The 17,645-nt window shown below is 52.3% G+C and overlaps 6 protein-coding genes across 6 annotated transcripts; 3 read left to right on the top strand and 3 right to left on the bottom strand.

Annotated features, from left to right (window-relative positions):
• Positions 1 to 5: 5 nt before the first annotated feature.
• BO83DRAFT_371047 (3-oxo-5-alpha-steroid 4-dehydrogenase family protein) lies at positions 6 to 1,322 on the top strand (the record flags this gene model as incomplete). Its single annotated transcript, XM_025529922.1, has 2 exons — positions 6 to 228; positions 324 to 1,322. Exons 1-2 carry the CDS (start codon positions 118 to 120, stop codon positions 1,320 to 1,322), a joined length of 1,110 nt encoding a protein of 369 aa, XP_025383078.1. The 5' UTR covers positions 6 to 117.
• A 229-nt stretch (positions 1,323 to 1,551) lies between these two features.
• BO83DRAFT_348118 (5-methyltetrahydropteroyltriglutamate--homocysteine S-methyltransferase) lies at positions 1,552 to 4,566 on the bottom strand. The gene is made up of 3 exons (XM_025528837.1): positions 4,410 to 4,566; positions 4,131 to 4,350; positions 1,552 to 4,069 (listed from the first exon to the last, which is right to left on the bottom strand). Exons 1-3 carry the CDS (start codon positions 4,418 to 4,420, stop codon positions 1,976 to 1,978), a joined length of 2,325 nt encoding a protein of 774 aa, XP_025383077.1. The 5' UTR covers positions 4,421 to 4,566; the 3' UTR covers positions 1,552 to 1,975.
• Positions 4,567 to 6,094: 1,528 nt separating this feature from the next.
• BO83DRAFT_441471 (uncharacterized protein) lies at positions 6,095 to 8,755 on the top strand (the record flags this gene model as incomplete). Its single annotated transcript, XM_025536339.1, has 2 exons — positions 6,095 to 6,212; positions 6,264 to 8,755. The coding sequence occupies 2 exons, from the start codon at positions 6,095 to 6,097 to the stop codon at positions 8,525 to 8,527; spliced, it is 2,382 nt and encodes a 793-aa protein (XP_025383076.1). The 3' UTR covers positions 8,528 to 8,755.
• Positions 8,756 to 8,770: 15 nt separating this feature from the next.
• Positions 8,771 to 10,943, bottom strand: BO83DRAFT_371039 (SANT/Myb-like DNA-binding domain-containing protein). Its single transcript, XM_025529921.1, has 3 exons — positions 10,721 to 10,943; positions 10,543 to 10,660; positions 8,771 to 10,484 (listed from the first exon to the last, which is right to left on the bottom strand). The coding sequence occupies exons 1-3, from the start codon at positions 10,812 to 10,814 to the stop codon at positions 8,912 to 8,914; spliced, it is 1,785 nt and encodes a 594-aa protein (XP_025383075.1). The 5' UTR covers positions 10,815 to 10,943; the 3' UTR covers positions 8,771 to 8,911.
• A 134-nt stretch (positions 10,944 to 11,077) lies between these two features.
• BO83DRAFT_441469 (emp24/gp25L/p24 family protein) lies at positions 11,078 to 12,293 on the top strand. Its single transcript, XM_025536338.1, has 3 exons — positions 11,078 to 11,286; positions 11,358 to 11,746; positions 11,819 to 12,293. Exons 1-3 carry the CDS (start codon positions 11,127 to 11,129, stop codon positions 11,966 to 11,968), a joined length of 699 nt encoding a protein of 232 aa, XP_025383074.1. The 5' UTR covers positions 11,078 to 11,126; the 3' UTR covers positions 11,969 to 12,293.
• A 1,486-nt stretch (positions 12,294 to 13,779) lies between these two features.
• On the bottom strand, positions 13,780 to 16,726 carry BO83DRAFT_324359 (sensor histidine kinase/response regulator; the record flags this gene model as incomplete). Its single annotated transcript, XM_025527975.1, has 2 exons — positions 13,780 to 15,668; positions 15,736 to 16,726. The coding sequence occupies 2 exons, from the start codon at positions 16,724 to 16,726 to the stop codon at positions 13,780 to 13,782; spliced, it is 2,880 nt and encodes a 959-aa protein (XP_025383073.1).
• Between the last annotated feature and the right edge of the window lie 919 nt (positions 16,727 to 17,645).

Here is a 17,645-nt window from a genome sequence, read left to right as displayed (position 1 = left end):
GTCACCTCGTCCATTGATGTAACATTACTCAATTCCTCCATTTCTATCCTCTTCCCACTACTTCATCTGCCATTGCCATAATCTGCAACAGCAACACCAACAATACCAACAACAACAATGGGCTCCGCCCTCTCCATCCTCAACCAACTTCCCCCCTGGGAACACCTCATCCACCCAACCCCAGAAATCTACACTCAATTCCTCAACATCTTCCAATACTTCCCACTCGTACGTCCACACCCACACCCACGCCTATACATCACCGCCCCGGAAACCCCATCACCCTCACCCAAATACTAACCAAAAAAAAAAATTAAATCCAGGTATCCCTCCTCCAATGGCTAACCTCCTACCACCCAGCGGGCAAAACCTCTCTGAAATCCTCCCCCCTAAACCTCCCCGGCCGCTGGACCTGGTGCATCATGGAAATAGTATCCCCCATGACCCTCCTCTACCTACTCTACACTCTACCCAAACACTACCCAGACCTAACCCTCTCCCCATCACTGTCTACACTCCCCACGGGCAACAAATTCCTCGCTTTCCTCTTCACCCTCCACTACACCAACCGCGCCATCATCTCCCCGTTCTTCGCAGCGCCCAGCATCTCCCCTATTCATGTGGTAATTGCCTCCTCCGCGGTGGCGTTTAATTGGTTCAATGCTGTTTGTTTGGCCGGGTGGTTGGTCGGGTATCCTGTTCCTTATTCAACCTCTACCTCTTCTTATTCTAATTCTTATTCTTATGCTTCTGGTGGTGATGGTGGAAGTATAGGAAGAGCCTGGCTCGCTCCACTAGGCCTCACCCTCTTCCTGGGAGGAATGGCAGGGAACATCTCTGCGGAGCGGACATTGTTCAGATTGAGGAGGGAAGAGGCGCATCGGAAGAAGCCATCTCCTTCTATATCATCTACCAAAGATGCTACCAAGGCCGGAGGCAAGAAAGGAGGAGGAAATATCTACTCCAAAATATACACCATCCCGCCTCCCACCGGCCTATTCACATCAATTCTCTATCCGCATTACGTAGCGGAGTGGGTTGAGTGGCTTGGGTTTGCGATTTTGGCTGCTGGGATTGTCACCGCACCTTCGGTTAAAGTTAGTGGTGCTGGGTTCCAGCTGGCGCCGTGGCTCGTCCCCGTTGCGAGAATAGCTGACTTGATGGGCGTGCCGATGCCGTTGCCTGCGGTGGTGTTTCTGGTTAATGCGGTGTCGAATATGTTGCCGCATGCGAGGTGGGGGAGGAAGTGGTATGTTGAGAAGTTTGGGGAGGGGAGGGTTAAGGGACGGGGGGCGGTGGTGCCCTTTTTCAGCTGGTTGTGATTATTACTTATTATTTCGTTTGTTTATGGGAGAAGGATGGGGGTTGGGTGAGTTGGCATGGATTGGATTCCAAGTAATTGTGCCGGTGGAAGTAATGGGTTGTGAATATCATCGTATCTCCTAAATGGGTAATATCTACAGAGAATCGTCCTCTAAAGAGATCATAAATAAGCTCAAGCTGGACGAGCTACTTCAACTACATCAGCTACTCTACGGTTAGAACAATCATAGATAAAGAAATGTCAAGCTCAAATGTGACCATTCGAGCATTTGTCATATTCATTAAGGGCAGTAAAGTAGCGACCCTTGTTTGTGATATACACAATCATTGTTGAAATATTATTGATCTCGGCGTTGCAGACGTCACCGACGTTCCCGCATTCCGCCCCCAAAACTCGCAAAATGCAAGAGAAAACTTGGCGTCGATGTTTTATGCGAACGCCGATGTTGAAATCGTTATCATATGTTGAAAACTCCGGTGACCCCATCTAATGAAACCCTAACCCATATGTTGAACTTTTGGTATCATCATCGTAAACTCATCAAAAAAGACTTTGGAAAGGGATCTACTAGAGTCCGCTTCCCCGAGACGACAGGTTGAGAATGTCGCCCCCAATCATGGGTTATTAAAAAATGTAATGATTAAAGAAAATTTAGTTTCCGTGCTTCTGACGGAAGAACTTGGCAGCGTTGACCATGTTGGTCAGGGCAGCCTTGGTCTCGGGCCACTGACGGGTCTTCAGACCACAGTCGGGGTTGATCCAAAGCTGCTCAGGGCGGAGGTACTGAAGCATCTCCTCGACGCGGTCCTTGATCTCCTGCTCGCTGGGAACACGGGGAGAGTGGATGTCGTAGACACCAGGTCCAATGTGACGGGGGTAGGCCTCGTCGATGAAGACCTTGAGCAGCTTGGCATCCGACTTGCTGTTCTCAATGCTCAGAACATCGGCATCCAGCGCAGCAATGGCGTGGAAGAAGTCCTGGAACTCAGAGTAACAGAAGTGAGAGTGGATCTGAGTACCGTCGGTGACACCAGAGGTGGCCAGACGGAAGGCACGGACGGCCCACTTGAGGTACTCCTCACGCTCCTTGCCAGCACGGAGGGGGAGACCCTCGCGAAGAGCGGGCTCGTCGACCTGGATGACCTTGACGCCGGCAGTCTCGAGGTCAACAACCTCGTCACGCAGAGCGAGAGCGAGCTGCTGAGCCTGGACGGACTGGTGGACATCGTCACGAGGGAAAGACCAGCGCAAGCAAGTGATGGGGCCGGTAAGCATACCCTTCATGGGCTTCTTGGAGATCGAGACAGCGTACTTAGACTCCTTGACGGTCATGGGAGCGGGACGAGAGATGTCACCGACAATGATCGGGGGACGCACGCAACGGGAGCCGTAAGACTGAACCCAGGCGTGGGTGGTGAAAACGTAACCAGTGAGACGCTCACCGAAGTACTGGACCATGTCGTTACGCTCGGGCTCACCGTGGACGAGAACGTCCAGGTCGAGCTCCTCCTGGATCTTGACGACCTCCTCGATCTCCTTCTCGATGAACTTCTCGTACTCCTGGGCAGTGATCTCACCCTTGGTGAACTTGTTGCGCTGGATACGGATCTCCTTGGTCTGGGGGAAGGATCCGATGGTGGTGGTAGGGAAGAGAGGGAGGTTGATGGACTTGCTCTGCTCGGCAATACGAGCGGAGAAAGGAGACTGGCGGTTGTGCTGCTCCTCAGTGACGGCAGCCTGGCGCTCCTTGACCTTGGGGTCGTTGGTGCGCTTGGAGGAAGCACGAGCCTGGACAGACTTGGCGTTAACCTCGAGCTGCTCACGGACAGCAGCGGGGCCCTCGGTGACGGCCTTGGCGATCACGACAACTTCGTCAAGCTTCTGCACAGCAAAGCTGAACCAGTCGCGGACCTCAGGGTCCAGGGTCTTCTCGCTCTCGAGAGTGTGGGGAACGTGGAGGAGGGAGCTGGAGGTGGCAACAACAACGCGCTCCTTGCCGAGCTTCTGGATGGCCAGCTCGACCTTCTCGATGGCAGACTTGAAGTTGGTCTTCCAGATGTTACGACCATCAACAACACCAGCAGACAGAATCTGCTTAGGGCCAAGGGCAGCAACAACAGCGTCGAGCTGCTCAGGGTTGCGGACGAGGTCAATGTGGATACCGTGGAGGCTCTGGAGGGCAGGGAAGACATCAAGGTTGTGGACAATGTCACCGAAGTAGGTGGCAAGGACCAGGCGGGGAGCCTGAGCACCAAGGGCACCGAGCTTCTCGTAGGCGGGCTTGAAAGCAGCCTTGGACTTGGCGGGGAGGTCGAAGACGAGGACGGGCTCATCGATCTGAACCTCCTCAGCACCAGCCTCCTTGAGCTTCTGGAGCAGCTCAACGTAGACGGGGAGGAGCTCCTCAATCTTGGTGATGGGGTCCACGGACTGACCACGGTCAGCCTTGGCGAGGGTCAGGAAAGAGACAGGACCCAGGATGACGGGGCGAGTGACAACGCCAGCCTCCTTGGCCTCAAGGAACTGAGCGACAGGCTTGGGCTGCTCAGCCAGCTTGAAGGTCTGGTTGTCCTGGAGGGTAGGCTTGACGTAGTGGTAGTTGGAGTCAAACCACTTGACCATCTCCAGACTGGGGACATCAATGGCGGCCTGACCATCCTTGGCGGGCTTCTGAAGACCACGACCCATGGCGAAGTACTCGTCAAGGGGGTGGAGGTTGTACTTGCTGTAGCGCTCGGGGATGACCTATTGGAGGAGAACGTTAGCGAATGAGGTAATTAAGAAGCATCAGAGCGAGGATACATACACCGAAGAGCTGGATGTGGTCGAGGACCTGGTCGTAGAAAGCAAAGTCGTTGCTGGGGATCACATCAACACCAGCATCCTTCTGGAGCTTCCAGTGCTCCAGACGGAGTCTCTTTCCCTCAGCCAAGAGCTCATCACGAGAGATCTTGTCACCCCAGTAAGCCTCAGTGGCCTTCTTGAGGTCACGGAGCTTTCCCATACGAGGGAAACCCAAGACGGAGCTAAAGCAGATGCCATTAGAATTGAGATTTTCTGATGAAGGCAGACGGTGAAAACTTACGATTGAACCATCTTGAAAGATATGTGTGTAGAAGTGAGGGAGAAAAAAAGGTAGAGTTTGATGAAGGGAGAATAGATGAAAAATTGGATGAAAAAGAAGACAGAGAAGACAGTCAAGGACTATACAATAGTCTCTTGCTGAGAAAAGGATGAAGAGAGAAACAGGGGGGAGGGATGGAGAAAGAAAGAAGAAAGAGAGGGAAGAAGAGGATGGAGGGGAGTTGTTATAAGCAGACGGAGGAGGGGAGGGAGTGGGGCGAGGGGTTTGGGTTGATACCAAAAATACCATGGATACCGCACCAGTACCTGGAAACCTGACCGTGTTCCAGACTTCAGATCAGGCATACTTACATGTGCCTGTTCGGTAAGGTAAGATAGTCCCGCCTCTCAAGTGGTATGTATACAGTAAGGAATGGAAGGGAAGGTTTTCGCCATTCTGTGAGTATCTGCACTCATTCTCTTCGTTGTCGCTCTCCTCTCCAATGCCTCCCCTCCCTCCTCCCCCAGCTATCTACACTTGAGCCCCTTTCCCAATTACCACTAAGTTCCTGACCCTCCGGACCCAAACAAGTCCAATGTCCTCCGGTTTTTGAGGTATGTGTCATCCTTGAAAAATTTAGTAACCCGTCCGTTGGGAGGGGCCAGAACTAAACCCCTCCCGAACATAGTGCTAAATGGCGTGATTAAATATTGGATAAACGGGCCAGTCAGCGCCGTGGAAAAGTCCGGAGTATTCCTCGGACCACCTCTGCCTGCCTTCCGGGATCGGCCCTCATTAAGGTTCTGGCTGGTGGGTTGCCAGGCTGATACGAGCTGGTTAGCCACGCCCATTACCTACGCAGTTCCAACTCTTCTTCTGCTGCCCATACAGTCGAGACTGGCTTCTGTCCGCGATGGAGCCGATTCGGACCTGCAAAATGGATCTGCGCTGAGACCCATTGGCCGCATCGGCCGACTCCCAGCATGCTGCACGAGGTGGCCAATGGGCCTATCAGCGTGGGCAATTACCCAAATCTGAGGTGAGATCTGCCATTCGGCGCTAGAGCTTGCCACAGTCCTTGGGTCGAGATACGCAGTACGCAGTAGAAACTAACTAGCTGATGACTATCCTTAGATTGATTCATCTTCGTTATGGAAGGAGCCAGAACCACTCTTCCTCCCCCGATACTCGGGATCCATCTCAATTCACCGAGTACTACGACAGTATTCTACTAGTGACTCATTCCAAAAATAACCCGGAGTTTATGTCGAGTCACAATGCTTTGAAGCGTGTCTCTACTTCTGGTTCTGAGCTACTCGGCTTTTAAACATGGTGTTCGGAGTTCCTTTCGGGATGCGGAGTATCTTGCATGCATGCAGGTCTGGGGAAGCTCAGCTGGCCGACGAACAGTTACCGCAGAGCATGCTATAGATACAGTTCGAATGCCCCCCGTAGATCGAATGGCGACCACGATTCTCATCCAAAATCCGTTGTTCTAGTTGAGAACCGTAGAGCTTTATTTATAACGCAGCTGCTCCATTCGATGTAGTCGCAGCTTCCGTTCCTGTATGTTGCATGAGCTTGAAGGAGGCAGTTGCGCAGAATGCTCCGTCTCAACGGACTGCCCACCATGCATAAACAACACAAAACCATGGACTTGTTGACAAGGGCATTATCATTCGCCTTGAGATAATAATCTTGCCCCGATGGCGTTCTTCCTCATCTGTCCCCGGTTCAGAAAATACTGGAAAGGCTCAGACTCGGACACAAGACACTCCTACAAGTTGAATCCCGCTAAACCAACACCAGTTGGCGATGCGGATGGTGAGCCATGCGGGTCCGCTCGAGTGACAAGGGCACTGCTGACCCTGCTAGGGTATTCAAAGGACAGGCAAGATGTCGTACGCCCCGGTCATCCCAGACGCTCATCCGGTGGCCTGCCCGATAGACTCCGTAGACGTTTCTCTCGAGAAGCCAGAGACCAGCGTGTGAAGCCAAAAAATGATCGCAGAAAGTCTGGCTCCCCAGCATTTCCATTCTCTTCCAGATTTGCCAGTCCTGGTGAAAAAGTAGCTACTCCGGACGAGATTGGGAGCAGCTTCATGAGCGAAAGGGGATATGACAGCGACGCGCAGTTCATAAGCACCCCCAAGCAGATAAGCCACACCAGAGACCATCCTTGTAATCCACGCATTCTTGAGGACGCTGCTGTCTCCCCTTTGAGGCGCGAGATGGGACAGGGGATGCCATATGTGCAGGCTCATAGCCCAGAGTTCGAAGACCTAGAGAGTGCACCATGTGCGGACCCTACTATAAGGGAAGAGTCACAATCTGCTCTGCGTTCGAAGAGTCAGGTGTCTTGCATGACACAATTGTCTCAAGGCTCCTCTGCCTTCCACGGCACAGATGATGGGAGCCGTCGAGTCAGGGTTGCAAGGTCTCAAAGAGGTATGGCGGGCAGTCCAATTCAGGGCAAGATGAGAAATGGACCTGTGTATCCAAAACAACACGGATACCGGCCTCCCCTTCGAATGGCTTCACCTGATAATGGTATACATGGCTCGGGTTATTTGACTCCAGTGTCTCCTGTGCCATTCTCATATGCCACGTCTGCCGACTCATTGAATGGGTCATCTTCACAGATCTCTGTCAGGAAACGACGCCGGCAGCCCCCTGCAGGCCCTGTACCAGACAATTGCTCTGTTCATCTTGGTGACTTGAATATCCAGACGACCTTGGCGTCTCGCTCAACGTCTCCTCGTATGCTATCACCGAAACAGTCGTTCGATGAGACTCGGTGGACCAGCACTGCCGGGACGTGGAACGCATCCCAGCCATTTCACGACTTTTCTGGGTTTGGAGCAGGAAAGGCACCGGATACCTACGCAACAGGACCAAGACCTAGGGGACCAGTGAACCAGGCGTCCTCGTGCTATTCTCAGAAGACCAGCCTGTCATCTACAGATGATCGAGTCGGCTCTATAGATAGACGGATACGAAGTCAGGCCAATACTAAACAACCTCATGAACCCATCGCTTCTTTCAGTTGTTCCCCTCGATCATTGGAGTCGTCACTGGTGAATGCTCGTTATGCTCCCATTGCAGACCAGGATGCAGATAAAGCTGAAGCACAGAAAAACATGTTCGCCGAGAGATTCGAATCAGCCCGTTCACTCAACTCTCCTGCACATGGCCATAACGACGCGGATGCGGACCTTGCATCGCCTCGCAAGGTGAGCGTTGGATGGATGTCAGGAGGCCGGCGACTTGGATACGGATACGCTCTGGTACCTGCAATTGACGGAGCCGATGAGCCTCCAGAGAAGCCCAATTACATTGGGTCCAGTGTCCCAGGAGTGACAGCCGTAGGCGTGGATCTTCGAAGTAAATCATTAAGGCCCTTTGGGGAGGAGACTATAGGACAAAACAAGAAAACTTCTCCTAAGGCCGGGAATTCCAGCTTCGAGCTGTCGAGCGTTGTGAGTCACATACGTCTTCGCAGCTTCTCTAGTGCATTTAGTGAAGGCTTGGGTGAACAGCTCAAGTCCTCAGTGCTGGAGAAGTTCTCCAAGCGTAAGAAGGAGCAGCTCGATCCCGCTGCAGTTGATACAAAAAATCCCTGGGACTTCTGCTCTTGGGTTGATCCAAACCAGCCTGCGGGCGAACAACAGAGTGAACAAAAAAGCTCGTCAGTCTCTACCAGAAGTACTGAGGGGCGACCTTTGGGTAGATGGGCGACGTTGCGACGTACAGGGAGTTTGTTGAAGGGTCGCAGCGTGTCAGCGATTACGCGCGGCCTTGAAGCCAACTCAACTGCGAAAATGACCACTCCAGCTGGGAGATACCCCGTGGCGCGGAGAAAGGAGGGTCGCATTCTCAGATTCAAGGTCCTCGACCGTAAAAATAGGGCTAAGAGTGCCGATGACGATGTCCCTATTGTCTCTGCAGAGAACTTGCATGAAACAGCCGGCTCAGATGATTTCCAGCACGAGGGACAAGAACACGACCAGCAGACCGTCCAGACAGGCACCCATGATACAAAAAGGGATCGGCATAATTCTTCTGACAAAACCGGATCAGAGTCGATCACAGACGACTGGAAAAGTACCTACCAGGACTACCAAGAAATGCTTGGGTAGGTGCCAGTGCTTTGGCCACTTGTATATTTTGAGGCTTTCGGAGCACAAACCGCACTCAGCTGGCATGAAGTTGTAACAACAACGACTATCAATGTAACACTTGATGCATCTGACGCTGCCTCTTCACTTCTGGAAACCAGCTGTTACTGAACAGACAGTATTGGCACTCAAATTATATCGGTAACTGGTTATCGTCTCTATGATAAAAGTCCACCGTACCAATAAAAGGATAGGGAAACAATTAATATTGAATGTGTTACATCAATAAATTAATCGCATTAAAACCAGTGATTGTCAAGCCCAAGCTTCATGTAGTCGTACATAGGTATATCGAAACACCAAGAACGCCGCCCATTCTTCAACGCCCATAATATCAATCCTCAATTACTTCCGTTGCCGCTTCGTACTCTTATCACTAGCATTGCTCAGCACACTAGCAGAGCGTTTATGCGAAGGCCCATCTCCCTCTTCACCAGCACCAGCACCTCCTGCCTTCTCCCCCGATTCATCCGTCGCACCCTTCTCCTGCCCCTCCGCATCCCCAGCACTCTCCTCCGCCGCCGCAGGAAGCGGCTGATCCTCCTGCTGTTCCGATTTAACCTCAGGTTTACCATCCTTCTCTAGCGCCTCCTTCGCCTTCTTCTCACGTTCCTCCTTCGCAGCCTCCAAGACCCGAATCTCACTCTCCACCTTCTCCGACACCTTCCGCGCCTCCAGCAGCAAATTCACGGAGTGAATCAACTTTTCAAAATCCCTGCAGACGCGCTCCGTGGGCATGACAAGTCGCAATGGCACCTCCAATTCCGCCAACGCGGCAGCGAGTTTCTGCGTCTGCACGTTCGACTTCGCTTGCGTGAGCTTCTGCGCGCGGTCACTGCGGAATTGCACGCCCGGTGCCAGTCGGTCGTGGTGCTGCACGCCGTATTTGGCTTCTTCGGCGGGCGTGAGGGTGCGGACGGCTTGTTGTTGCGCTTCTTTGTTCGCTGCTGCTGCTGCTGCGGCTGCCGCGGCGGCGGCCTTTTTGTTGGTTGGGGCGGCGGCAGGGGTCGCGTTCGGAGTGTCGGCGCGGCTGTCGCGGGCGCTGCTGGGGGCATTGGGGGCAGGGGTTGCGCCGGCGGGGCTGGGAGCGGCGCCGCCTTCCGGGCCAAGGATGGAGCGGCGTTTCTTGCTCTTGTCGGCTTGGAGGAGGGTTTGGAGGAGTTGTGAGAGGCCTTGGCTGGATTGGTACATGGTTGTGTTGCCGACGCTGATGGGGACTTCGAGGCGGGAGTAGAGTTCGCGACGCTCGGTGATGAAGTCTTGTTCGTTGGCGGTGATGCGTTTGAGTTCTTCGAGGAGGACGCTTTCTTCGCGGACTTCGTCGGCTGTGCGGTTGAGTTGCAGGGCGGCGAGTTCTTTGCGGGAGCGTTCACGATCGGCGTCGAACTTGAGCATCTTCTCGTGTAGTTCGAATTCAGCTTCGGACATCTCAGAAGGAGGGTGTTCGAGTGCGAGCATGCTTGCGGCAATGAAGTAGTAGCGCGATTTCATCTGCTCCATGGTTCGGTATTGCTTTGCGGGGACGAGGGCGCTGGCGTTGTTGGTGTCGCCATCGACGGAGTGCGGTTGGTAGTCGTAGCGGTCGGCGATTACGACCCAGCGGAGGTCGTACTCTTCGACTAGGTCCATGAGGTAGTCGGTCTCCTGGCGCGTCCAGTCGTCGTTCTTGAGATGGCGGTTGTATTCCTCGTCTGTGTAGCGGTTGGGTACGCGGGCTTTGATGTTGTATTTGGCGAATATAGAGTCTTGCTGTGGCACGTTGTCGGAGGTTGAGGCATCGGCGTTGTCTTCTTTCTTCTCGTCCACGTCCATCTCGGAGCCCTCCAGCGCGGGGACCTTGGCGGATTCATGCTGGCGCTGCCAGTGGCGGAGAACGAGGCCGTCGGAGCGGGCGCTGTTGATGAAGGGGGTCATGCGCCTGATGGAGTCAGTATTCGGTATCGGAGAGCAGTAGATATATGATGGTGTGTGCGTACCATGGCTGGACGCGCTTTTTGCTCGTCCATTTCGGGCGTCCCTTGTAGCGATTCTCGTTGATGGCGATCGGAGGTGCTCGTTCACCTAGCAGAGCATAGAGCTCACGGGTGATACCCTCTAGCAGTGGGAATAAGTCAGAGTAGTTTTAGATGAGTAAGGGAACCGAGAGAAGCTCACCTGGACGCTTCTCGACGACCTTCTGTTTCTTATGAGGTCGGGGCTGGCCCTCCGCGGGCAAATCCAGCATGTCGCGAACATCGGCGGCGGCCATGGCGGAGGCACCTGTGGGGGTTTCTTGACTGAGCGATTTCCAAAGGTGATGAGGTCAAATGTACTCGTTTTTTTTTTCGATGAAATCAACAAGAAGATAGCAATGCAGCAATGATAATGTCCAGGAGCGAGAAAGGAAGAGGGGAGGAGATGGAAGGGAAGATGAAGGCGGAGAAGCAAAAGCCATGAGAATTCGCGCCAAGACGGGATCCGGCCAGATCGAGGCAATCGCTTCATCGCCAACTGTTCTCATCATCTCCCTCCCTCTGTTGTCTCTTTCCCCCTCCGCCAATTTCTCCCATTCAACCGCATTATGGCTCCGGTAAGATCCTCCGCCTCATGGCTGTCCTCCTTGATGGCCGTGTGTGCCATTTTGTGCCTCTCGGTGCCCGCGAACGCCCTCTACTTCTACATGGACGGCCGCCAAACAAAGTGCTTCTTTGAGGAGCTCCCTAAGGATACCCTGGTTGTCGGTATGATACTCACCACCTGCTCCCCCACTTTATTCACTACTCAATACTAATGCGATATGGGTATAATAAAGGTACCTACTCTACCGCCGTGATCAACCAACAATCCAACACCTACAATGTGGACCCTAACCTTAAGATGCTCGTCACCGTCGACGAGATCTTCGACAACGATCACCGCGTCGTCTCCAAGCGTGACAGCCACTCCGGTCGCTTTACCTTCTCCGCTGCCGACGCCGGCCTGCACAAGATCTGCGTGACTCCCGAGACCAACGCCGCAACTGGCAGCGGCTGGCTGTCGGGTGCCCCGTCCGGTGCCGTCCAGGTCACTCTGGACATGGCCATCGGTGAGACCAGCAAGATCGAGACGGAAGACAAGGACAAGATGCAGGATATTGTGCAGAAGGTGAAGGATCTGAACGGCCGGTTGCAGGATATTCGTAGGGAGCAGGTGTTCCAGCGGGTATGTTTCCCACCACGGGGATGATGTTTTGGGTAGTATGATCAATGACTTACTAACAATGTGTCTAAACAGGAACGTGAAGCTGAATTCCGCGACCAGTCTGAGGCCACCAACTCCCGCGTGGTTCGGTGGACTCTCATCCAGCTGGCCGTGCTGTCGGTGGCATGTGCTTGGCAGCTTTCGCATCTGCGGTCGTTCTTCATCAAGCAGAAGTTGACATAAACGGGGGACGGACTTTTCTTTTTCTTTGTTCGAGATTGGGGGAGTACAAGTTGGAGAAAATAGGCCAAAAGGAATGAGTGAGAGGTACCTGGTTGTACTTACAATAAACTACTACCTAGCTAGCTATGATCGGTTGTTTAGCGATTATTATTTCTCTCTTGTGTGAGTTCGATGAGTGAATGTAAAATGCATGTATGTGGTTCTGCTGATGAGGCTTCAGTGTACTTGTGTGTGGTATTTACTGAAGCAGTATGGTTTCTGCTGCTACTGCTTCGATGGGACCTTGTGATATCTGTTTCACTCCCCTGTCTTTATTATTCTGCCGACTTATATCTTCTGCATGCACACTATAGATACAACTGGTAAGGTAGTATCCAGGATTGCTCTGTCTCTTCCTTTCCCACTATAAGGAAACCATGGCGTTCAAAGAGTTCCAATGCATCACAATAACCACAGAAGATGCGACAGCAGTCGAAAGACTCGGTAACAACTACATCATTTAGATGAACTATTGAGATTCACTCTATTACCATGGTACATATGCTGGTGGTTAATTTTCTAATTTCTTGCTGGTATCTCGTATTAACCAGGCTCTCCAGGTTTACCCATTCTATCAATTTGGTTACCCCAACCAGCAGAGCCATCACCGCCATATGTCTAGTACCTAATGTATGCCTGATAACTTTCCCAATCATCACCAGCCACGTGTGAGCAATAACCTTGACTTTTATCGGTCATTGTGGAAAGCATCTTTCCAGGTTGACGGTTGACATCTTGGCAAATATCACTGCTCATGTTGCTCTTGTTGAAGCTAATAAGCAATATACCCGGATATCAGCTTTTACCATTACTTTTTTTTTACTGTCTTCAGGACTGCTCTCAAAGCATATGAGAAGATGACAAACCGCACTAAATCTTTGATTTGTGACTACTACGCTCAATTTCTCACAGCAGTCTAAGCTAATTGACCAATTCTTCTTTTTCATGCCGCTATCCGATCCATTCATCTCATAGTAGCAACAACTCCTATTAGACTGATCCTGGTCTCAACCATCAGAAGATAATCCAAGGCTCTCCTGTTGTATCTGCTCTGCAGCAGCCCACAGCCTATGCTCTCCGAGACATACTAGCAAATCAGTGTAGCATCCCAGCCCAACAATATGCTAGTTCCTGAGGCCAGTCCTACAACGAAACTACTAGAGCCATCGCAACACTGCCTCGTCGAACACAGAATATAGTACGCGGCACTTGTGTTGACAGCTATACCAACTTACAATTAAAGATGTAGACAGCAAAGCCCGATTGTCGTGGAGTTTTCTAGGGCTTCTTGGCTACTTTAGATGGGTTTTTAGTGTGCATACTAAGTATTCTCGGCTATGTCAACCCAAAGGATGATTTGTCTTCTCTTTCACTACTATAAGTGGCTCGGGTCTACTAAGTTAGTGCTTATTGGAGGGAAAGGTTGTATAGATAGTAACAGCGAGCTTTATCTATCTAGCATTTATTCGTGTTGGACCATCCAAAATCATTGCATTCTTTCATGTTGGACGAAACGTGTGCGTTTCCATCTTTGCCCCCAGTCATCATTTGATCATAAAGGATGCAGAAGATCGCTCGTAAATACATCAGCACTAAAAAATTATTCTTCTAACATTAATGCAGCTGCTCCCTGCAGTAGAAACAGCGCCCATGCTGTGGTACCAGATCCAATCAAGATTCAATGGCAGACAACAACAGAAAAGAAAGACAAAATGAGGTATAAAGCGGGGGGTGGGAATCAATAACTGAAAAGATCGGAGTATGTATCTATGTCATGTATTCATCGTCGAGTCGTCGGGTTGTCTGGCGGCAGGGGTCGTGGCATCACTGCAAAATCCGAGAATCAATCGCTCGAGATCCGAGAGCTTGTACGGCTTGGTCATATAGCCCTTCATGCCCACTTTCGAGGCGCGACTGAGTGCCTCGTCGGTGACATCAGCGCTGACGGCAAGGACCGTCGGCGCCACAGGCTGATAGGCTGCAGGTGTCGCTATGGGAGACGGATGCTGCTGCTCAGGCCGACAATTAGGGGGGATGTGACCGTGGTATTCATCTATTAGCTGAAGGATTTTGGACGTGGCTTCGTATCCGTCCATTTCTGGCATCCACAGGTCCATCAACACAACGTCCACCGGTTTCATCTTCTTGCGATGATTTGGAGGGTTGGGGATCGGAAACCCGTCTGCCGTGCTCTCGAGCTTGGGAGAGGGGCCTTCTGCTGTGCTTTGGGCGACCAGAACCTCCTGCATGATGCGGACCGCTTCTTTTCCATTACAAGCTTCGTAGATATCGCTATAGCCAAGGCGCTTCAGCATATGAACCAACACACGCCGATTGATCTTGTTGTCCTCGGCAACGAGGAAGGTGAGTGGATGCTTTTCACCAAGTTTACTGTCATGAGTGTCACCATTTATGTGGCGTGGCATTGACTTGCAATGGGGAACCGAACGCGCAGGGGTCAACGTCACAGACGATTCCTCAGTCAAACTAGGTGACGGCTGCTGGATCGGCTGACTCGGTGTTCGCAGCGCGGGCGACAGTAACGACGATTCTACCGTCGAGGTGCTCGCACTGGTCATGCGCGAAGGATCGCAGAGCTGCGGCGGTGTCAACAGCTTGTTCGGAGGAGCCAATGTCGGATCGGGCTGGTTGGCCGGAATTCTGATCTCAAACTCGGAGCCATGGTCGGGTCCGGTGGTGCAGGAGCGAACGCAGGTGAGGTCGCCGCCCATTTTCCTGGCCAGACCCTTGGCTACAAGGAGACCCAGTCCTAGCCCATCCTTACTCCGAGTAGTAGATGTGTCTTCCCGAGCAAACGGCTTGAAGAGTTTAGGCAAGAATGCTTCAGGAATTCCAGGTCCAGTGTCCCTCACAGCGATCAGGACATCGTTGGTCTTGCGGCCAACGGTGGCACACACGGTTATCACACCGCTATTGGTGAACTTGACCGCATTCAGGAAAACGCACGAAATCAACTTGGCCAGGTCGCGATCATCCACGAATAGTGTATCCGGTAGCGCGGGATCGACCGACCAATTGATGGTTTTGGAAAACACTTCACCGTTTGATGAGCGTGACCGGATCTCAATCTTCTCCCCCGTGTCGGTCGCATTGCTCACAGCAAAGTCAGGCCGACCACCAACATGCAAGGATTCATTGATCACTAGACGGAGCAGATCGCGAAGCTTGGTGAACCTCAGCGCGGGGACAACATTGACGTTAATGCCCTCCAACAAGAGATGCGGTGCCGAGCGGCGAACTGCCAGCGATGGTCGGGGATTGACCATGTTGGCCATTACTGCTTCTATCTGATGAGCAGGGGCGGCTTTCATCAACTTCTCGCTTTCGTGGACGGCGTTTTTGACTTCCTCGCTACGGGGAGAAAGTCCCTTTGGCGACACGACGCGTGGGACCTTCTGTTTTGGCGTTGTGCCGATGTTCCATTCTGGCGGATTACTCCGTCGTCGTTTGTACGGATTAACCGTAATGTTGCTTCCTTCCACGAAGACACTTGGCCGGCTGTCGCATGTGCTCAATGGTGTTTGGACGGGCCCCCCAAAACAATCGTCTCTTTCGAATTGAGGGGTCTTGGGAACTTGCATGTTCAGGTCGTAGGCGTGGACCACGTTGTCTGCTGCCTCGACCGCTCGTCTCGCGCTATCTGTAAAGATGGAAAAATGCGAGTCAGTATTCGGAAAAGGGGATCTAAGAATGGACGAAACACAGACCTTGAACCATTTCGATACTCTCCTTGAGTGTTCGGAAAACGAACCCCGCTTTCGGAGATGGTTTGTCCTGGATAGCTTCGCGAACTGTGGCATGCATGACATCTAGCATCCCGACAACACCCTGCATCGGCGTGCGGAGTTCATGTGACAAACTCCGGGCATAAGGCTTCAATGGGTGAGAGGCAAAGTCGGCTAATCCATGAGGGATGCTGATGTGTGCATCCTCGACAATCGCGTGGCTGGCAGACATACTTCTAGCCTTGCTGTTGCTCGCCTGCTGTGTGTTTGCCGCTTCAAGATCGTCACGGATGTGCTGGACGACCAGATCTTCCAAAGAATACAGGATCATTTCGAGAAACGACCACGAAAGGTTGCGCTTCTTCAATCCGGACTCCGACCACATCAGACCAAGGTATGCGAGACATTTGGTTTCCGAGAACAGGGGGACAGCCAGATAGCCTTCTGCAGCGAACGGCAGCTGATCTTGATCGAACGATATGTAGGAGCCCAAATTCTCCGGGATCAAACAGGGCTTTTCGTGATCCATATGGGACAGGGGATTCCCGCCAGCGAAGTATCTGTGGCGATGCATGCCTGCAGTTTCGTATCCATCATTGTAATAGAATGCCGAGCCGAATAAATATGGCTTGTGGCCTCGTATTTCGTTGACCGACTCGTCCTCCCGGGCCTTGCGAGCAACAAACACGTACTGAGCGTCACATATCGAACTGATATTCTCCATGAGATGATTCCAAAACTTTTCCGATCCGAGGGTACGAAGATCCTGCTTCAATTTCACCAGCCGGTCGATTGCCACGTTCTGAGGCGCTCCGATATATCTGCGACCGGACGAGTCGGCCTGCGCATCGTCCTCGCGCAAAGTAGATGCAGACGCATCGCCCGGAAGAACCTGAGATTTGCACGGAAGTAACGACATTGTTGGGCCGGATGCAAAGGATTTAGACCATTCTGACTCCGCGGAATCGGGCATGATGTGCCGAATGGTGGGTGCACTGCAGTTCCCTCGATTTGCTGTTGAAGACCAAATCTAAGGCGGAGATACAGGGCTGGATGATAATATGGGAGGTCGCCAGGTTACCGAGGGGGATTGATAAGATATCAATGAATCAAGACCCAGGTTGTTGGAAGGGGCACAGCGCATGGCTTTCGGTCTGTATGGTCAGTCAAACAGGGGCCTCGTTAGCTATATTCAATCCAGCAGTGTGTGTAGTAGGGATAGAAGGAGGCTACCAAGCACAATGCCCGTCCTAGATGGCTCTGGCTCTTCAATACATACATCACTTTGGGGTCGATAGAAAAGATGAAGCCCACGCTGAGCTACACCGCGGGGGATGCTCTGCAAAAGAGCAGGCACCGGCCTTGAAAATTATATTATCCTCCGATAGGATCAAAATGAGTGACTCGAAGGATATTAGGGTGCAAGCTGGTCAATAGAAGACCAAGAGGTTCTGTTGCTTTGGAGGGGGGAGAAATCTCCCTTTTTTCCACTTTTTCTCTCCGCTGGAAAGAATCTGTAGGTGATTCGCTGGATGCTTCGGATTCAGCTATATTGTTCGGATTTCCTTTTCCCGTTCCTGAAAACCCCTGAAGATCGATCCGTCTTTCGATTTCTTATCGCGAGGGTTGAGAAGCGTTCCCTCGACGACTGGCCGAGTCAAATTCTGGGGCAGAGATTAATGGCACAGACCAACCGGTGAACGGGCGGATGGTGATCGAGAGAGAGGGAAGGATGGGGGGAGAGAGGGGTGCCAGGATGCCAGATCGAAACGGCCAGTAGAAGAGGAGGGATAGGGGCGATGGAGATCGGGAGATGGAAACGGGATGGGGGGAGGGAGGGAGGAAGAGGAGGAAGGAAGAGTGACGGAATGCGAGATAGAGAATCCAGGCCG

Source organism: Aspergillus eucalypticola (assembly GCF_003184535.1).
Source record: "Aspergillus eucalypticola CBS 122712 chromosome Unknown BO83scaffold_37, whole genome shotgun sequence".
NCBI classification, from domain to species: Eukaryota; Fungi; Ascomycota; class Eurotiomycetes; order Eurotiales; family Aspergillaceae; genus Aspergillus; species Aspergillus eucalypticola.
This window is presented reverse-complemented; position numbering and strand designations above follow the sequence as displayed.